Source organism: Ictidomys tridecemlineatus, chromosome 3 (assembly GCF_052094955.1).
Source record: "Ictidomys tridecemlineatus isolate mIctTri1 chromosome 3, mIctTri1.hap1, whole genome shotgun sequence".
In the NCBI taxonomy this organism is placed as follows: Eukaryota; Metazoa; Chordata; class Mammalia; order Rodentia; family Sciuridae; genus Ictidomys; species Ictidomys tridecemlineatus.
The window spans coordinates 146,244,621-146,266,601 of NC_135479.1; the positions used below are offsets into that span (position 1 = coordinate 146,244,621).

The window sequence follows — 21,981 nt, forward strand, 5'->3', positions numbered from 1 at the left end:
ATGACTTGTTTGACTAAAGGAATGGAATAAAAAGAATGTCCTGGAACTTCTGAAACTAGGTCATGAGAAGCTTTGAAACTTGTACTTGCCTCTCTTGGGACTTATTTCCTAGAATCTGAGCCCACCATATAAAATGTTCTTTTACCCTGATACCACAGAGCCAAAGAGGCCACGTGAAGTTTGGGTCCAGATTCCTAGCCGAGCCCAGCCTTCCAGATATCTCTGTCAAGCCACCAGATTGGAAGAAAACCTTGGATCCTCCAGATGAGGGCTCAGCATACTCAGACTAAATGTGGCTCCCATCTTTTTTTTTTTTTTTTTTTTTTTGGTACCAGGGATTGAACTCAGGGGTACTCAACCACTGAGTCACATCCCCAGCCTTATTTTGTATTTTATGTAGAGACAGGTCTCACTGAATTGCTAAGCACCTCACCATTGCTGAGGCTGGCTTTGAATTCGAGATCCCCCTATCTCAGTCTCCAGAGCTGCTGGGATTACAGGCGTGTACCACCACGCCTGGCTCTATCTATTTTTTAAATATATGCATATTTTTATAATTTTATTTTATTTATTTTTTTTCTATGTGGTGCAGAGGATCAAACCCAGTGCCACTGAGTTACAGTCCCAGCCTGTCTCCATCTATTTTTATGAATAAAGTTATGTTGAAACACAAGAAAGTTTTGTTGAGCCATACTCATTTATTTAAATATTATCTATTGCTGCTTTCAGAATGGCAGAGTTGAGCAGCTGTGAAAAAAACTATGCAGCCTGCAAAGCTGAAAACATTTTCTATCTGGCCTTTTATAGCACTGTTCAATAGAGATACAGTGCAAGCCACACACGTGAGCCATATTGAAATTTGAAAATTTCTTGTAGGCACCTATGTTTATCAGCTTTCCATCACTGTGATCAAAATACTAGCAAGAGCAACTTAGAGGAGAAAAAGGTTATTTTGGCTCACACTTTCAAAGGTTTATTCCATAGTAGGCTCACTCCATTTCTCTGGGCCCAAGGTGGGGCAGAACACCATGGCAGAAAGGTGTGGAAGAGGAGTGGTGCTCCATTCATGATGGCCAAGAAACAGAGAGAGGGGGGCAGGAGTCACAGGGAAGATGATTCCTTCCAGGGCATGCCCCTAGGGGACCCAACTGCCTATAGTTACCACCCAGTTACTCCACTCAAACCAGGATAGACTGGTTAGGTTATAGCTCTCACCGTCCCATCATTTCATCTCCAAACATTCCTGTATTAACATAGGAACCTTTGGGTGACACCTTATGTTCTAAACTATAAGACCAGATGAACAAATGAAAAAGAAATAGGTGACATTCATTTTAAGACTATATTTGATTTAATCAAGTATATCTAAAATATAATCTCAACAAGTAATCAATGTAAAAATTACTAATGAATACTTCAAATTTTTTATACTGAATATTCAAAAATCTTGTGGGTAATTTATACTTACAAAATTTTAAAGTTTTAAAGTAAGAACTCAATTAGGAGCTCTCTCTCTCTCTCTCTTTTTTTTCAATTGGGGTTTTCTCTCTTCCTTAACTCCCTTGAAGGTTGTTATTACTTCTTTGGAATTCAGCTTAAGTCTTTTTAAAAATATTTTTTAGTTGTCAATGGATCTTATGGATCTTTTTATTACATTTATTTATATGTGGTGCTGAGGATAGCACACAGGCCCTCATACATGCCAGGCAAGCATTCTACCACTGAGCTACAGTCCCAGCCCCAGGATCTCTTGATCATTCCAAGAGATCAGTAGTTACTTGTGGCTGGTGGCCACTGAATCAGTGTGTCTCTAGGCCAACCTACCCACTAGCTTGCTACCATAAAGTGACCTCATTTGATGCCATGAAGAGTAGAAGAATCACTCTGAGGCCTGCTCAGATTTCTGACCCACAGCATTGTGAGAGGGTAAATATCCATTGTTAAAGCTGCTGTATTTGGGAGAATTCCTAATACACTAAATAGGTAAGTAAAACAGATTGAATAGGTGTTAAATAAATGAAAGGTTTTTAGGGAGTGTGGCTAGAAGGGATTCCATGCAATGGAAATAGCATATACAAAGGTAGTGAGGCAGGAGAGCACGTGAAAGAAGGTATAAGAAGGTTGTGGCTAAGATGAAGGCAGGTGGAAGACAAGGTGGAAGACCTAGGCAGGGGCCAGACCATACTTGTCTTATAGGTCAGTTAAGGTTTTTGGTCTTTATTCTGAGAGCAATGTGAACCACTAAAGAAATTATAGTGGAGATGGGTTTGGTGGCACACACCTGTAATCTCAGTGGTTCAGGAGGCTGAGGCAGGAGGATCAAAAGTTAAAAGTCTTGGGGCTGGGGTTGGGGCTCAGTGGTAGAGCATTTTAAAGTAAGAACTCAATTAGGAGCTTTTTTAAAAAAAAGAGAGAGAGATTTTTTTTTTTTTTTTAGTTTTCAGTGACACAACATCTTTGTTTGTATGTGGTGCTGAGGACCGAACCCGGGATGCACGCATGCCAGGCGAGTGCGCTACCGCTTGAGCCACATCCCCAGCCCAGGAGCTTTTTTAAAAAATGTGTGAGGCACTGGGTTCGATTCTCAGTACCACATACAAATAAATAAAATAAAGGTCCATCAACAACTAAAAAATATTTTTTAAAAAAATGTTTAAAGCCAGCCTCAGCAACTAAGTGAGCCCCTAAGCAATGTAACAGGATGCTGACTCAAAATGAAAATAAAAAGGTTTGAGGAATGTAACTCAGTGATAAAGCAACCCTGGGTTTAATCCTCAGTGTCAAAAAAAAAAGAAAAAAAAAGAAAAGAAGAAATTATAGTAGAGATGGACATAATCAGCTTTGCTTTTGGAAAAAATGACTCTAGTTATTAAATAGCAAATGTATAGTAGGGAAGCCAGATGCAGAAAGACCAATGGGCTGGCCACTGAAGTTGTTTAGTGAACATAGCTGTTTGGTCTAGAATGGTAATAGCAGAAATGGAGGTAAGTTGGTATTTGAAGAAATAATTAGGTTTATAATTAACAGAATATGGCATGGATTAAATATAAGGGATGAGAACAAAGTGTTGATTCATTGACTGATTCCTTTATTCATCCAACAATTGGGTGCCCCGAATCATTCTTGACACACTGATACCTCAGTGGGTACCACAGGACTCTCTGATTTTTAATATTCACTTTCATATACTTAGTAAAATTATAAATGAAAGCAACAGAAATTATACTTCTATTTTCAAATATACAGATGACACAAAAATGAGCCCAAACTGGGTCAGCCTAATTAGTATTCACAAAGTCTAAAAAGAGAGACTAACGTCATAAGGGTAAGTGTACAGACCTGTACTTAAGTTTTAAAGTAACAACTATGTAAATGGAAAAGGTGGATGCTAGAGAAATAGCTTATCTAGAATAAATATAAGAATCACATAAATATTAGTATGATGTGGCTAACCAAAATTAATCCAGTCCTTTTTTGGAGGGGAGTGCCTGGGATCCAACTCAGGGCCTTGCACATGCTAGGCAAGTGCTCTACCACTGAGCTAAACCCCAGCCCAATTAATTCAGTCTTAACATAGAATTCGCCCTCTGTACTCTGTGCTAATCAGACCACATCACTTGTGGTATCACACTGACAAAATTAGGGTTTATCAAGTGAAAGGGCAGCACAGTTCACTAGGGAATATTGAAATTATGTCAAATGAGGAACAATTAAAAAGACCGGGGGTAATGAACCTGAAGAAGAGAAGACTGTGAACACCCTGTGGCCTTCTGAAAACATTTAAGGGATCTCCTGGGGGAGAGCATACACATTGTTGCTGAAGGGCAAGCAGTTCCAATCACTGGAAGTCAAAAGGAGCCAGAGTCCAGCTCCAGATGATGAAGGTTTTAATGGAGAGCCACAATTTTCTTGGGAGGAAATGAACTCCCCATTATCAACTCTGCTCAAGGAAAAGTGGGGTACAATGCAGAAGAGATACTTTTGTGGGGAGGGATTTCTTGTTATGTAATCGAACTCCATAACATTTAAATTCAAAAGTATCATTTCCAGGAAAAAGAAAAAATAAAGGAAGACGCGGAAGCACTCCATCTCTCTCTGTCCCCATCCTGAACTTTTTCTTTCTTTCTTTTTTTTTTTTAGCATTGGAGACAGTATGGTATGTTTACAGGACCTTCCTGTCTGGACAGTCTGTTGAGCTGACTATAAGTGACCCAGGGCTTCAGATGACATGGAGAAGAGCAAGCACTCCTATGGCCCAGAAAGGTACAAGATGGTGGTACTTGAATTGGGCCTTGACAGGTGACTCAGACTTGGTCTCAGAACTGTACCCTGATGGCGTGAACAAAGTGAGCCAGGCTGCGAGGGATTGCAGTAGTCAGTTTCTGTTAGAGTGGATGAAGTTGCACCCAGTATGGGCTCTAACTAAGTCTACTTCTTCTGATATTTCTACTCATGAGGGTTTCAGCCTGGGCCACTGCATCATTGAACAGGTTCCTCTAAGGGTTGCTCTCCTGTGACATCAGCAATGATGAATTTCCTAGAACTTGGTGTAATGGCCATCTGCCTCTGCCCTTGAAAAGCTCTGCAAGCTTCCAACAACTCTTTTAAATGTTGACTGAGTAGAACTGGCTAAGCCTTTCAGTCACATTCTTGATATACATGCACCTACGCAGAGAACGTCGGGCATAACCGTGGTTTCCATGTTCTTTCTTAGTATAATATTCTTTCGCATTTTTCCCTTATATATATATATATATATATATATTAATTTAAGCAACACATAATAATTTTACATATCTATGGGCTACAGTGTGATATTTTAACACATTTATACAATGTGCAATGATCGATCAGGATAATTTTCATAAACATCTCCTTAAACTTTTATCATGTCTTTGCATTGGGAACATTCAAAATCCTCTCTGCTACTCTGGCAAGGTTCTAGAATATGGTCAAGTAGAATCACGTTTAGGGACGTATGGAAATGCAGCAATGATTGTAGCCTTTTCATGGGAAATTAAGAAGAGTGGACTGGACTGGAGAAGAGGTTGAACTTGCACAAATAACAAGGAATTAATTTTTTGAAAGTAGATCAGAAGAGCTTAACAGGGCCTGGAAAGTCAGATAAAGAGTTTATATCTGATTTGAGAGAAAATTGGGAATTGGGGATCAATAGTTTGGAAGTATAAAAAATAACGTAACCATGAGCTGGAGTTGTGGCTCTGTAGTGGAGCACTTGCCTAGCATGTGTGAGGCCCTGGGTTCGATCCTCAGCATCAAATTAAAAAAATAAATAAATAAAATAAAGGCATTGCGTCCAAATACAACTTAAAAATAAATATCAAAAATATAGTAAAAATGTAACAATGAGCTGGGCTTGTGGCTCTGTGGGAGAGTGCTTGCCTGGCATGTGTGAGGCACTGGGTTTGATTCTCAGCACCATAAATAAATAAATAAATAGATAGATAAATAAATAAAAATATAAATATAGGTCCATCTACAACTAAAAATAAATAAATAAAAATAATGCAATGAAAGTTTGAAGAAAATAAGCTAGTGGCCCAAGGAAAGAGGTTAAGGCTGGTATTAGAGTGGTCAAGAAAGCCAACAGTAAAGCTTGTGGTCCTGAGATGAAGAGACAGGACCAGCATAGAGGCAGTGGGCATGAGGAGGAGGTGAGTGAGCAGTGTCTCACTGAGAACATGAACACTCCTGGCCTGGTGGACACCAAGGATAGCTGGCTATGGACAGACACATCATTCCTGCTGAGCTTCACTTCCCTCACCAGCTTATCTCCCTCTAATCCAGGCCTGATCAGTTTCCAATCTCTCCTTGGAGCAAATCCCTCTGTAGCCTCAATCTATGGAGAATTTTTTTTTAATTTTTAATATTTATTTTTCAGTTTTCGGTGGACACAACATCTTCTTTGTATGTGGTGCTGAGGATCGAACCTGGGCCGCATGCATGCCAGGCGAGCGCGCTACCGCTTGAGCCATATCCCCAGCCCTATGGAGAATTTTTTTACCTAACTCTTGGATTCCTTTCAGGAGCTGCTCTTGCCCTTGTCCATTTGGAAGTACAGTATTTCCACACAGATATGAGGAGGGCAGCATCAAATATGGTACATGTTACAAGGATGTGCACTGATTTCAAAAAGCAAACATCTGAGCAGATCCACAAGGAGCCAAAGGAGGTTTTTACTCACCCTCTGATACTGTGGTAACTAAAGTATTAAAATTAAGAGTACATTACCCATTGGGTGCGGTAGCGCACACCTGCAATCCCAGCAGCTCTGGAGGCTGAAGCAGTAGGATTGAAAGTTCAAAGCCAGCCTCAACAAAAGCGAGGTGCTAAGCAACTCAGTGAGACCCTGTCTCTAAATAAAATACAAAATAGATTTAGGGATACGGCTCAGTGGTCAAATGCCCCTGAGTTCAATCCCTAGTACCCAAGGGGGGGGGGAAACGAGTATATTACCCTCATCAGCTCAGAAGACGGGGCACCATACAGGAATAGCTTTTAGATTTTCCTGTCCCCCAACAAGAAGTTTGTGTTTGAGACAGACACCTAGTTCTCTTAGGTATATCTAGAATCATGACTTTTTGGAGTTAAAATTTACCACCTTTTAAAAATATTGATGGTTTTAAACATCAGTTTTCCCTTTTTTGCCAATAAGTGCCCAAAGTAAAAACATCATGCAAAATTTTATAGTTGCCTATCCAGGTCTGTACACATCCTGGGAAGGGGCTGTGCCTGCCAGGAACAAGGCCCAGAGAACTTACTAACAGGTAGCTATGCCCATCCTGCCCTCTAAGGGAGCCCCTTTCTGGTTTCAGAACCAGAACCAGGTCAAAGAGAGAAAAGCTAACTGTTTCAAGGGCACAGTTTGAGGGACAGCCCCTTCTCCCCATCTGTGTACCAGTCCTAATCTAACACTTGGAATTCCCACATTACTCATTCCTTGGGGTCAGGCATTTTTTTGAAAGCCCCTGTTAAAATGCAAATTAGAGTTAGAAGGGAGAAAGGGAGAAGGGTTGGGTTTTTCGTTGTTGTTTGTTATTAACCCTAAGGAGTTAAGTTCAGGTAATTCACCTAAATAAGACATGGAACTCAGGAACTCAGAAAGGAATCACATCCCTGGATGGAAGAGGATGAAGTCCCAGGCCCTTGGTGGAGAGAGGCATAGTGTTGAAAACACATTTTCTTCCCCTACACACATTTGAGATGTTATCTATATCCCAAGCTGCAGCCTGTGTACCCTCCAATGTGCAAACAGTTCAGAAACAAATCTATGGAGTAGCGTTCAATGAGGGGTTGTGCACACAGACTCTGGTCCTGTCTTTCCTGCGCCCCTCACATGTTCTTATCTGACTGGTCATGAAAAGTGAACGGCGTAAATTCTGGAAAACTGCCCAGGCGCCTCCCCACTAAGCCAGGTTGTTTTAATTCTGTCTTTTCTCTCCTGTATCCTCAGAGTGTCAATCCCCTGGCCCAGAGATCCCTAACCTCAATTCCTACTTGTATCTGATTTTTGAAACATATTGTTCACATCTTGATTTTTCTCCTAAAGAATCTGGCATGGCTCACCTTTTTCTCTTTTATAATTTTCTCCTGATCCTCATTTCTACCCAAGATGGGTCATCCAATATCCAGGGATAAAAAGAGTTGTGAAAATATCAAACATAAAGAGAGTAATTAATCAGCACCATGACTCAGAGCCTTTCCTTTCCTTCAAAGTACTGTTGCTCCCAGTGGTGTTAATGTGATTACAGTATGCTTTTATTATTTTCCACTTCAAGAGCACAGCAGCTTCAAGAGCACAGCGTCCCCTTATATCATTTATGCTCCTTGTTGAAAACCCGGTTCCTGGGACTGGGGTTGTGGCTCAGTGGTAGAGCACTTGCCTACCATGTGTGAGGCACTGAGTTTGATTCTCAGCACCGCAGATAAATAAATAAAATAAAGTTTGGGCTGGGGATGTGGCTCAAGCGGTAGCGCGCTCGCCTGGCATGCGTGCATCCCGGGTTTGGTCCTCAGCACCACATACCAACAAAGATGTTGTGTCCGCCGAGAACTAAAAAAAAATAAATATTAAAAAAAAGAAATTCTCGGGAGGGGGGATAGTATGGGATAGGAAAGGCAGCAGAATACAACAATTACTAATTGGGCATTATGTAAAATTGTGGATGTATAACCGACGTGATTCTGCAATCTGCATTTGGGGTAAAATTGGGAGTTCATAACCCACTTCAATCTAATGTATGAAATATGATATGTCAAGAGCTTTGTAATGTTGTGAACAACCAATAAAAAAAAAATTAAAAAAATAAAAATAAAATAAATAAATAAATAAAAGAAATTCTCTCTCTCTCTCTCTCTCTCTCTCTCTCTCTCTCTCTCTCCTCTCTCACTCTCTCTTTAAAAAATAAAATAAAATAAAATAAAGTTCATTGGCAACTAAAAAAATATATTTTTTTTAAAAAACCCAGTTCCTAGAACATAGTAAGCACACAATATACATATTCTGAATGTATGAATAATAACAGATTCAGAAAACCCATTACACTTTAGCCGGCTCACAAGATAACACTCATGGTCTCTTTAGCAAACATAATACAGAATGGTGAATTTGACCACATAAATACACAGTCCAGAGCCTTAGTCCCAAGACTGAATTTACACATAAGAAGAGCAGGCCATCTCCTTAGTTTTTACAATTTGAGAGGAGTGGGAAGTTCCCTTGGCCAAAAATTATTTTCACCTGTCTCTCCAGAACCTTAAATCACTATTAATGGAGGCGATATTTTAAGCCTATTTGCAAATAAATGCAAATGTGTTCACAGTATGTGCAACTGTGTTAAACCACTGACCGGGCTCTTTTTTGATCAGAGTATTTCTTTCCAAATGACCTACTGGTCTCAATATTGGGATGGGGCAGCTAGAAGGGAAGAAGTTGGGGTGGGAGGATAAGCATTTCTGGACCAGAGGAGGAAAGGTCAGACAGGAAAGCCGAGGCTATTACAGAGAAGTTGTGACACTGCCTCCCTCCTCTTCATTTCCCATTGTACATGGGGCTCAGGCAGGGCCAACATCCTTGGACAGTTTCTCCCAGAGCAGAGCTGCTTGGAGCCCCCAGCACTCCAAGGTCAAGGGCAGCTGCCAGCTGTTTGGTAAGTGCACCTTCCATTCTTCTGCCTATCTGGTCTCTTGGCCCACTAAAGCCCATACAGGGATCTGGCTGGAAGAGTCTCATTTTTCTGATATCTCATCTCCAATGTAGCTAGACTCCAAATTAAGCACGATGGCCAAAGGTTTTAAGCATGTCTTCTGCCCTCCCTCTGATGCATCCCCTTGCCAGCCACCAGCCCCATCTCTGCCCCAATGCAGCCTTCTCTCACGCTGTACTCCCCGGGCACATGGGCTTCAAAAGAACATACCTGTCACTTACGCCCATCCACCGTAGCTCCCAGAGACCAGACACATGAGCACAGCAGCATTCCCAAAGAGCACAGGAGCGAAGTTTTGAAAATACACTCGGAGGAGTCAGTACCAGCTCCCCAGGCCTCCTAAGACTCCTCTTGTAGAGAAAGAATAATCTCAGGACTGAGGCTAGAACTCAAATACAGAAAGGGGAACTGACTAGAGAGAAACAACACCGCAGACGGGCCAATGTTCTTGCGTGGTTCCAGATAACTTCTGCTGGCAGGTGGGCATTTCCACTGATGAGAATGACTACAAATGCAGGCTTGGACAGAGAGGCAGTGTAAAGCCCTGAGGAAACCCCCAAAGACAGCCCCATCCACAATCATGACAGACACCTTCCCTGACAGAGTGGTAGAGAAGAGGAGGGCAATCTTCAAAGCCCACGGGAAAAGACTCAGCTCAGCTCAGCCACGTACCAGACACTGGATCTGGCCCCCAGAGATGCAGGAGATGGTCTTCCATTAGAGCAGAGATTGAATCATTCATTCATCTCCATGGATCCTGCTAGAAGCCAAGTCTCATATGCAGCCATCATTGTTCGATTACCCTAATGTAATCCGAACTGTATGAATCTGGAATGCTTCTATTATTTTGGTCCACTATTCCTGGAAGTGGGTGGAACTGTTGGGTTCTGGGACTAGTAACAAGCAGAAGTGAGAAAGGTGGGTTTATGCCCGGTAAAGATCTCTGAACCTAGTGCTTCAGCAGGGATCGGCTTCAATTATAGACAGGGATCATTATGATCTGCCCAGGAGCATCAGGGACTGCAGAGCCCTATGCTCAGTGGTACTGGTGGCAATGGTAGGCATTTGTGGGCCTCTGAGGTCTGCAGCGTTTGAGCTCAGAAGAAGCAAGGCAGTCCTGCTGAGAAAGCCTCCTCTGCTTTTTTTTAGAGGCTAGCTGTGGCCTGCAAAGCTAGAGAAATGAAAAGTGACAAAGTGAAAGTTGGTTATTGGTGGCCGGGTTGAGGAAGCTCACCCAGCCAAAACATGTGGTACCGGGGAAGGACCCTGGGCTTGGAACTGGTGGTCCCAGGTCAGATTCTAGCTTGACCACTGGATACAGGGCAAGTTATTGGACACCTTGGAGTCTCAATCTTCTGTCCTGTGAAATGGGACTACTTATAGCTTTCCTTTCTGCATTGTTATGAGAGACAAATAAGGTATTCTATGCAAATCACCTGGTAGCAAGTATGAGCTGTTGAGCTTTCCGTTATTAGTCTCCTTTTTTCTTTTGAGTCTTTCCCAGTTCTTTCTTTGACCTTTCCACAAAGATCTTCCCCTTAGCATTAAAGAGGTGATGATAGTTCTTCCCAAGCAGGGTCTGTAAGCCCCTTCACGTTCCATCCTGGGCCTCTCCAACCCGCAGACTGCTGCCCAGGTCCTTGTCCTGACTCACTTGGGCCTTACTTCCCCTCAGCCACTCTACAGGCAGATCTTGGAAACTTCACCCTTTATATGGATAGGCTCCACCTGGGGGTTTCCTCTGGGTTTTACAATCACAATTTTCTTTTAGTTGAAAGGGTCCGTGTGGTTTTCTTATTGTAAAATATGAAATCACTCACCTATCAGAGGACAGGAGAATTCATTCATGTTTCCCTTATTTTTAAGGGTCTTCCTTTTTTTTGTACACAGTCAAGATGCAAGATATGCTAAACTGAAAGTGCTGCTATCAAAATATCTGAAGCTATATTTCCCAAACTTTAGTCATTCTAGTTACTAGTACCACTTCACATGCATGTAAAATCTGGACTATTGCTTTTATAGTATTTTTCTCTTAACTTACTTTAACTAAATTTATTTAAAAAGAAAGTTTTATGTTAATACTAAGAATCACAGAAAGTAGTATCATTTGCAAAAAAAAAAAAAGATGTCAAATGGCATATCAAACTAGGTTTGAGAATCACAGAGACCAGTGTTCATACTGTGGCTCTGGATACCTGTGTGTTCTTAGGGAAGTTATATGGTGCCTGAGATTCTGGCACACCAGAGGCTATTTTTTCTTTATTTTAAAAGGCCGTTTTATAGTTTTTCCTTTTCTACATCCCTACTTCAGTTCCTGTTTACACTGAGTGGCCTCCTCCAAGGCTGTAACATAGAAGTACTCTAAAGGAGGGAGATGAGTGGCAAGGCTAGCACCAGAAATAAGGGACCATGTGGTGTCATGAAATTCACTGATTTAGCACTGCAAGAATGTAAAGGACCTTGGAAACTGTCCTTCTCGCCTTTCAAGCAGGGACCCCTCTGTGTCATCTCTGATGGAGGCATGTCTGAGCTTTGCTTTCTCATTGGCCAGACTCGGAGACTCACTACCTGATAGTTATAGGAACATGATCCTTTTTATAATGATCCCTTATCTACCACTTCTAACTCCCCAGCTCCGTAAGTAACATCCAGTTGTCCCTGTCCTGTTTTTTAGAATTACCAGAATATATTCATGAACCCTCTTAGGTCAAAGTTTCCCGATATGCAGAATGCAGATATTATAAATCCACTCTCTGCTAAATACCAGCAGTCTCCTCCACCGTTCGGTGGGATGTGATCTCGAGGACCCCGCTCAACGGGGTCCTTGAGACCCGGCTAGGGACCCTCCCACCAGCACCCTCCTCCCTGAGTGAGTCCACATACCTCCCAGCAGAGAGGGCTCTGGCAGCTTGGAGCAGGCAGTGACAAGATGACATTCATCAATGAGTCAGAGGTCACATTTAGCTTAAAACAATTGTAGGAGGTCGGCTGACCATGATTGTTTTCACACGTTAAGCCGATGGCCGCCCCCTTACCCACTCTTGTTTGTGTGTCAGTGTTTGGGGCCAGCGATCAGCCAATCAGAAGCACCATGGCTGCCCTGTGCGCCACGAGAGCCCGGGCGGACAGGATGCAGCAGCTCTGGTAGTCACCAGCATCAAAGGCTGCCAGGAGGCGGCGCAGGATGAAGACCAGTTCCTTGTGCTTGGTGAGGAGGAAGTTGCTGGTAACCTCAGAAAGCTGCTTTCTGTGTTGGCCTTCTTCCTCCACTGCCTCATCCCCGGATGTTCTCATGCCTAAGGCCGAGGCTGCAAGGAAAAGCAGCCGGAGGGGGAGAGGCCACCCAGGGCAGTAGACAGAGCTGTGGGCGGGAAAAGGCGCACACCCTCCTGACGCCACGCCCACACCTTCAGGGTCTGCTCAGTGTGACAGAGCCAGACACCCATCAGCATTTAGAATCATCCAGCACTTAGCTCTAATTTCCCTTCTCAGCCATATGTCCGTTGCTCTGTTTAAATGACTGCCTGTGGCCTGTGGCTAGGGAGCCGTCTAAAAGTATTCTAGATAGTGGTGGAAGTGGCAGTTCCAGTGTAGGATAAACAGTTTCCACTCTCTGTAGTGTCTGTTTTCTGAACTTTCTTTGAAACAGATTTGTGCAGGTGGGGGTGAGCAGAGGAGATCCAAAGTCAAAGGCTCTCCTCTGCGCTTTTGTGAAAGCCCATAGAGGAGATGATGTGGGTATCCTGTGTTTTATGCAAGAAGAAGAAAGGGGAGAAGTGTATGATCCTATAAGCAGTGGGAACCCCAGAACCCCTTGCTTGGTGCTCCCAGAGGGTGACAACCTCAGGGTGATGGCTCATGCCCAGAGAGGCAGCCTTCAGCTTAGGCAGTCTCTGTAAACATTCTCATTTCCCACTGTGGCATGAGGTCAGGGAGCTGCCAGACTTCACAGACCACAGTGGACTCAAGAGAGTGAGGGTGAGGACAGTTGCATATCTTATTCGAATGGCTAAAACCCCAAAACCTGACCGCACCAAATGCTGCCGAGAATGTGGAGCAACAGGAGCTCTCACTCATTGCTGGTAAAAGTAAAAGTGCAAAACGATAAAATTACATTGGCAGTCAGTTTCCTACAAAATTAAGCAAACATCTACTTCGTAAGCCAGCAAGAACACTTCTAGGTACATTGACTCAATTGAGTTAAAAATAAAATAACTGCAAACATCTACACACAAGTTTATAACAGCCTTGTCCATAATTGCCAAAAAATTGGAAGCAACTAAGATGTCCTTCAATAGGTGAATGGACAAACTATGTACATGCATACATGGACTCTTATTCAATGATGAAAGGAAGTGAGCTATCAGGACATGAAAAAGGGTGGAGAAAACTTAAGTGTTTATTGTTTAAGGAAAGAAGCCAATCTGAACAGGCCACATACTATATGATTCCAATGACATGATATTCTAGAAAAGGCAACATAATGGAGACAATAAAAGATAAGGGGTTGCCAGGGGCTTGGAGGGAGATGTGGAGGGATAAGCAGGTGGAAGAACAGAGAGGATTTTTAGGGTGGTGATATTTAGTATGATGGTATGATGGTGGGTACATGGTATACATTTGTCAGAGCCCATAGAACTATATGACCCAAAGAGGAAACCTTAATATAAAGCATGGACTTTAATTATACATCAATATTGGCTCATTAATCAGAACAAATATGCCACACTAATGCAAGTTTGCAAAAAATGGGGGAAACTGTGCCCTGGTAGAGGGTAGATGGGAATTCTCTGTACTATCAGCTCAATTTTTCCCCCTTTGGTAAGTCTAAAACTGTTCTAAAAATAAAGGCTATTAATTTAAAAACACACACACTCTGACCACATGCACTGATTCCTGGCAAAGCGACTAAATTAATGATGTGACATTTTAGAGAGTTCCTAAACTGCTGGGAAAGAAAATTAGCATCAATTTCACAGTCCAAAGATTCACTTCCCCATGGTGCACACTTGTAATTAAATGCCACACATACAATGTTTAGAAAAATCTCCAGTCTTTTTAAAATGACTGCCCTCTGCTTTTACACTTTATGCATATTTTTTGGTGCAGAGCCATAGATTTTTTTATGTCAATTCCTTAGGTAAATTAAAGAAAAAGCCCCACTGTTTTCTTAGGGTCAGATCAATTTAAAAAAAAAAAAAGCTTTCAGTTCCATTTTTCTGGAGGAACATTCTTAGAAATGTAGTGGGTTTCTTTTATCTTTGAGGGGGGATGCTATGGTATCCTACACTGAAAGCAAAATTTATATAGTTAAGAATTAAAGGTTGATTCTTTTTCTTTGCCCCATACTTGCAGACTTGGTATTTATGTCACTGAGGCAGAGAGGGACTCTCACTCTCACACTCTCACACAGATGCCATGCTCATCCTAGACTGGCTTTTTCTGTCTCCCTAGGTGCCCTGGGGGATCTTTTTGTATTCACTTTCTCATGATGCAAATTTATACCCATCATTCATGCGTGCTAGGAAAGAAGCAAGGTGTATTGTTTCTTAACTCGTATTCTATCAGTTTATGAACGCGGAACCTGGGCTTCAGTGACACAGTTTTGCCTAGAGATCCTCAAAGGAGAAGTCTGAAAGGCAAGGGACACCAACAGGTATTTGCAGGATTCTATCAAGTGAATGGAAACCCTTTGTCTACACGTTCTCTCAAAAATCACACAGTTGTGCTGGGTGCAGTAATCCCAGCAACTTGGGAGACTGAGACAGGAAGATCTCAAATTCAAGGCCAACCTCAGCAATTTAGGGAGGACCTAAGCAACTAATAATTGAGCAGGGGATGTGCCTCGTTGGTTGAGTGCCCCTGGGTTTAATACCCAGTAACAACAACAGCAACAACAAAATCACATGGTGGCTTTAATAAAACATACCTGAACTTCAGCAGCAAAATGCATTGATCTGGACTGAAGATTGCAGTTTCTTATATTAGCAGGTAGGTTAAGGGGAAAATTGTCAAAAGGATAAAAAATGGTCATCAAGATGCATGCATTTTTAGAAAAAGTACTGCTGGGCTGGGGACTCTGTGCCAGGGACTCTGTGCCAGGGACTCTGGACATGCAGTTGCTTTCATGGTACAGGCAATGGGAAGGAGGGAAAAGATGGACTGGGGGACCTACAACTAGTAACAACCACTGCAGCAGGTGAGGAGCCCACTGTCCTATGAGCAGCATCGGAGTGAGATCTGTGGTCTGGTGTAGGCATAGCAGAGTGGCATGGGGCATGCTGGGCCACAACCAGAATCAGAAGTCTCTGTGCAGTGTATGGAACAAGGGCCATCATGGGGGAACTGAAGAAGCCAGTGGAGAACTGGACCACAGTTCATGGAAGCAAGGCTAGGCCAGAGAAGGATTGCAGTATAGGGAATCCAGGGACCTGTGACTCACCCCATGGACACAGGGGAACAGGATACAGCCACAAGACCACACGCAGAACACTCTTCCCACCTTGCCTGCCTACCATGTATCCCAACACCTCATGAGAGGAGAGGGGTCAGGTGCCAGGGCTGCTTAGTAAGCCTTGACTGAATATAGGCCCCAGACAGGGATCCAGGATTAGCTAAAGAAGAGGGATCTCTGCCCTCCTGGAGCCTGTAGTCGAGGGCAGGAGATCCATCTCATTAGGTCAGGGTACTGGCCACCAAGGGATTTTCAATATATGCCACTTCAGTTAGGTATGATGTTCTTATGTTTGAGTAACCAGGCGTCTTAAGAGTGTGAAGTAGATTCTAACTATGTCATGTAGTTCACAACTAAGAAAAGTTTCTGCAGGACCTCTGGCTCAGGAACAGGCTTCTCCAGGAAGTATCAGTTTCTTCTTCATTTCATATTTGAAATGGTCACAGTGCCTACATAATCATAAGTCACAGATAGCACAGTAGAGAGAACTGACTGGGCGGAGGATGGACTAAGTCATCCTTCACTTCCCCTGCAATTAACAATTCTCTATTCTAGCTGTTAGGACTGGGGTGTAACTTGTGGTGGAGCACTAGCCCAGCATGTGTGAGGCCTTGGGCTCAATACCTGGTACCAGCAGGGGAAATTACTATGCTAACTCTTCAGTAGGAGTTTACAATCTTACAATCTCAGTATTTCCTCTGATAGTTTACATGAAATATGGCCTATTATTTTACAAATAAAATATGTAAAATCTTCCCAAGACAAATGAAATATATGTGCAGCAGGTTTAAAAATGATACCCATCAACTGACTACCAACATCTACAATGTCACTTTTCAGAACTCAAAATAAAATCTGATTCCAAGTTTGCTCTCCTTTTAATCTGCAGGGAGACTTGGGAACCTGAAAGCCAAATTCAAAAGGCTAGAGCCCTGACTCTAAAGTGGCCTGTTGGTTTAAGGGATATGCACTTACATATTCCGAGAAACTGTCATTTCCTTTATACTCTCATTTAGAAGAAATAAAATGAGGTAATATCTTAAATGTAAAAGTTGCTAGAAGAGTTAAGTCCATAACTTTTTTCCCTCTGTGTGCAGAGGAGGCAATCTCAGACATAACAAAACTAACACATTTTAACAAATAGCAGCATATTTCACATTTAGGGAAGCATGAGATCTGTGAAAGCACCTTATGCAAAATATTTATGTAAGAGTATCAATATAATGTGCACAGCAAAGTAAAATAAAACAGATCAAGGTTATACAGAACACACCAATATGACTAAGCTTATTTTTAAAAAAGAAAAAAGATGAATTTTTTTACAGCTTCTATTTCACAACAGGTGTTGGGGCTTGCACACTCAGAGACTCACTTTCCTGTGGCATCTTTGACTCAGAAGCAACATACCTAAGAATTGTGGACCCCTGAAATGTGCATTCATCCACCTGGATCTGCAGTTCTCAAGTTGGTGGTGCAAAATCATTGAGGTATAATTTTTGCTATTCCCTTCCTCTCCTTCCCATTCCTTTAAGGAAGATTCTAAGGATCTACCACAGAGAGGTGCTGCTCCTTGAAAGAAATTTTTCCAGTAAAACGAGATGGTGCTCTTTCTGTTCCTGACTTTGGAAAAGTGCTTCAATTTGAACTTTACTAAAAATCTTATTTAAGGCTGAAACATTCTTATATAAGCCCTGCACTGTTTGACTAGTTTTTTTGGGAGCTGTTGGAATTTTTAAGAAGGGCAGCACTCATAAACCAATTTGATCTTCGTGTTTCATAAACTGGAGATGAAATATTGCATTTGAGTTGCGCTTTCACTGTGCATGGGCCATTTGCATGCAAACAAAAGAGATTATTTTTAAAAGAGGTTTTCTGTGTTTTTGTTTTGGTCCCGTGGGATGACTGTGGTCTCTGGAAGAAGGGCTCAGGCCATTTTCACACTCTGAATGGTGTTCATGACACCCTTGCTTTGCCTTTCTCCCTCAATACACACTTCCAAATCCTTGGCAGCCACTTTTGGTGTCTTAATCACCTCTCACCTTCACTATTCAACAGCCTCCCTCTGGTTCCTTAATTATCTTTCCTTTTTTTAAATTAATTACTTGTTCTTTTTGGATATACACGACAGTAGTGTGTATTTTGATATATTACACATACATGGAGTATAACTTATTCTAATTAGGATCCCATTCTTGTGGTTGTACGTAATGTGGAGATTCACCAGTCCGAATGTTCTCTCTGATAGGTGGATGATAATTGGACACAATATCTTTATTTTATTTATTTTTAGGTGGTGCTGAAGATCAAACCCAGCACCTTGTACGCATTAGGCGAGCGCTCTACCGCTGAGCCACAACCCCAGCCCCTTCTCTTCTGTCTTTATCACCCAGCCCACATACCTTACGCTGATCACCCTCTGGCTGGTCACTATTGCTGACCTCCACCGTGCCTCCCAGGGATCTTTGAAAACTTTTTGACTCTTTCACCTTGGCACACGTGTTCCTTGCCTTCTCAACTGCAAATCTGTACTCTTCAAGATTCATACTCTGCCACAGTAAAGCCTTCCCTGCCACTCTTCCCTCGTCTTTTTCACCCTATCTACCTCTTCCTCACTCCCAAACTACCCTGTTTATTCTTCCATTTAAAAACAGTTTCCTTGTTCTGTTAAGATTTCACTGCTCAGATGGCTGTCCTGTTCAGATGTCCACAAGGACGGGAAGCACATTTCATTCCCCTTTGCTTTCCCTAGGACCTGGCATAGTAACAGATCCAGAGTGGGGCTCAGTACATATGCACCTTTTGAAACCAATATCTGTAAACGGATTGCTACAAGGTGAGCCCTCTACTACTGCACTGTGGCTATTACAAATGCATTACTTCATTTAATCTTAGTGATCAATGTAAAAAGTTTTACAGATGAGGAAACTGAGTTTCAGAAAGGTTAGGTTAGGCCACTTGCTCAAAATCATACAGTTAGTGAGCTCAAGCTTAAGAAGATATGGAACTGAATCTGTTTTAATTTCTACGTGAGAATGTCAGATAGATGTCAACGTACTTTTTTTTCACCTGACTGATGAATGGTTTGGTTTTGGTTTCCCCCTGCCTTTTACTAATGGTTCAACCTTATATTGCTAAACCTCTCTGAACATCAATTTCCTTCTTTCTTTTTCAATGGGGAAAATAATATTTCCCCCCATGTGGTTACTTTAAGGATGCAGGGATGACATGTACATAAGCTCCTGACCATCACAGCATCATGTGCTCCATCCTACTCTGGGCATGTGCTTGATATCCCTCCATTTGTCACTTAATCTTTACCCTCTGAAAGTTTGGAACCATTCAACTTGTTAATAGTAAAAAAAAACCAAGGCTCAGAGAAATGAATAACCTGTCCAGAGTTCCTTTCATTTAAGAAAATATTTTCCCCAAGGCCCTCTAGAACCTTCCAACTCCCTGCTGTCTCGCCTCTCCATGTCCTTCACCTTCCATCCTTCACCTACTGACTTCTTCAGGGAGGCAGCTGGCCAGGTCCAGACTTTCTCATCACCTCCACTGTGGACTCCAGCACTCCCCTGCCTTGTTCACTGGTGATTCCTTCTCACCTGTTGCTGCCTCACTTTCGAGACTCAGGTCCTGTGGAATCCAAGCAGGTCATCTAAAGGAGGGAAGCCAGCCATAGGGGAAGAGGAGAGTTTATTCCCTACTAGAAGTTAGGCAGCCTCTGCCAGGTTCACCAGTTGTTATCATGTGGGAATGAGGGCCCTGTTACCCAGTGTTCTGGTTCTCCAGAGGATGTCTCTAGATATCCAAGATTGTGTGAATTCTCTAGATTTTTGAAATATTGGCAACTAAATATGTCAAGGCTTTTGTTTTATTTGACTACTCTCTGTGGACATTTTTAGTTTACTAAAAATGTTCGACCTCTGCTCCAGGTTTTGTTCCTGCTCAAGACTACTGGCTCCCTCCCTGGAACTGGCCTTTGTCCTTCGGTTTACCAGAGCTTATTTTGGACCCTGACCCAACACATCTCTCTCAAACTTCTAATCTCTTCATCCACAAATCTTTCCTGCTGCTAGATACAATTGCTCACTCCCCTGATCTCCCATAGTAGATAGATAGCATGGTTATTCAGAGCTTCGGTTTGGAATTAGATTGGAGTTTGGAACCCTGGCTCTGTTATCAGCTATGTGACTCAGTTTTCACTTGAGGAAAATCAGAGACAATAATAGTACCTACCTCCCGCGTTGTGAAGACTAAATGATGTAATATCACGTACCATAATTCCTGCCAGATGGTAAGAAATGTCAGCTACTTCTTCCCTGCTGTAGCTTCTATATAGAATTTCTATCTGATTCATCTTCATTTCCCCAACATTAAACTGAATAAATTAATGAGCATATAGTCATAGCCTCTTCCTTTCTAGTTCTGACTCACTATCGCCTGGGCCCCAATATAATATATTTCTAAGTTAGTCCATCCACAGTTACTTCACTCTCTTTTGACCCTCTGTTGCACTGGCAGAGGCCAAGGCAAAAATTGTAGTCTAGAGCAAACCAGCTCCTTCTAGGACATCAAGCCATTATATAAAAATTAGGGATTTTTAAAAAAATATATGTTTAAATAAGTTTACCTTTCTGACTTCTCTTGGAAAAGAAAGCTGAGCTGTCCAGACTCACATCCTTACATAGAGGGCAACAGTGTGATGACCAGCAGCCTGGGGAGGGGCCTCACTGGCAGGGTGGAACACTTCCACTGTCTATACGTCATGGGACCAGGCAGAAACCACAGACCGATGTCACTCACTTCCGTTCTCTGAGAGTCGATGCTGGCCGCTCCTGGCTTAGAGGCTACCATGAGATGGCTTTCTGCCTTGATTTCATCCATGTTAGCAGGGCAATGTATGCTCACCTATCTAAGAACCCCATTTTTATAATCCCACCAACTTGTTCTGACATATTTGCTGGCTATCTTGTTTTTGTATATTTTCTTTATAATTCCATAATCTTATGTTGTCTTTTGTTTTTACAAAGCCACTTAAAACTTCATTTTTAATTTACTTAACCATCTACCTATGATTAAAAATTTAGGTTGATGCTTATTTTCCTTATATTAAATAATGCTGTAGCAATCATTTATATATATATATACACTATGGGTGGTCACAATACCTTTACTTTATTTTTATGTGGTCCAGAGGATTAAACCCAGTGCCTCACATATACAGGGCAAGTGTTCTACCACTGAGCTACAATCCCAGACCCTGTAGTAAGCATTTTTGTGCACACATTTGTTTCAATACCTTTTATTATTATTTGATGAGTTAGATCCATAGTAGTGAAATTATTAAGGAAAGATATATAAACATTTTGTAGAATAAAGAAAAATGGCAATTTTATATCTACTAAAATTAGAAGTACATATTTGAACAGTCAGCCAAGCTGAGTAAAGATACAAAAAGTCTTTACACATTAGAAGCAGGCATAAATATTTAAAGTTCAAAAAGTTAAAATAGACAATTTTTATGATTTTTTATAGTTTTCCAAACCCCATATACCCAATTACAGGGCAGGATTTTGTTTTAATGTTTTTGGTACCCCATCTTACATAAAATACAGTTCAGGTGGCTTTGTTGTTTGGCTTTCACCTTATTCATCTGCATTTAGCCTGCCCTTCTCTTATCAATAAGTAGGAGGTCAATTATAGCATTCTCTAGATTATAGGTAAGGTTTTATTAGTTAGAATTAATCAGAAAAGGCAGAGCTAAAGAAATTTAAGACTCAATTTAAAACATAAGAAATGATAGATTTTAAAGAAAAAAAGGGTGAGTCCTAAAATGTTTTATTTGCACGAGACATTACATCCATATAAACTCTTACACCCCTCATGGCATTGGTTAAGTACTAGTACCCTCATTTTACAGAGAACGACATTGAAGTTCAGGGAGTTGGATGCTTCTGCCAAAATGGCAACCTTAGTATATAAGTAGAGAACTGTGTATTAACTGCTGATTATGTGACATCAATAGCCTTTAATCCTGTGCATTTATCTAAGACACGATATGACCTACAGAAAGCAGAAACAGCTACATTTACGTGCCCATGAAAGCATGCACAGTTCACTGTAATAAAGAAGTATTGCATTGATATGTTTACCACTAAAGAGAGCTTCAAGAAGACAAATTTGTTTACTCATCTCTGAAGTCTTTCTATTGTGCAGCATGGTGCCTGGAACAAAGGTGCTAAATGAACTGAAAAGAAAATTCCCTAAAACAGAGAGAAATAAGCAATTCCCAGAATGAGT

The 21,981-nt window shown here is 41.7% G+C and overlaps 1 protein-coding gene across 3 annotated transcripts in view; it reads right to left on the minus strand.

The window, feature by feature from the left end:
- The window catches only part of Cd86 (CD86 molecule), a 70,634-nt gene that overhangs the window by 41,528 nt on the left and 7,125 nt on the right, over nt 1-21,981 (minus strand). Inside the window, exon 1 of one of the 3 annotated variants that reach the window (XM_040270276.2) lies at nt 12,111-12,560. The exons of the other annotated variants lie outside the window; for them this stretch is intronic. Coding sequence (XP_040126210.1) covers nt 12,111-12,163 — 53 coding nt within the window. The 5' untranslated portion in view covers nt 12,164-12,560. Of the gene's footprint in view, nt 1-12,110; nt 12,561-21,981 lie in introns of those variants that run through there. 3 annotated transcript variants of the gene reach the window in all.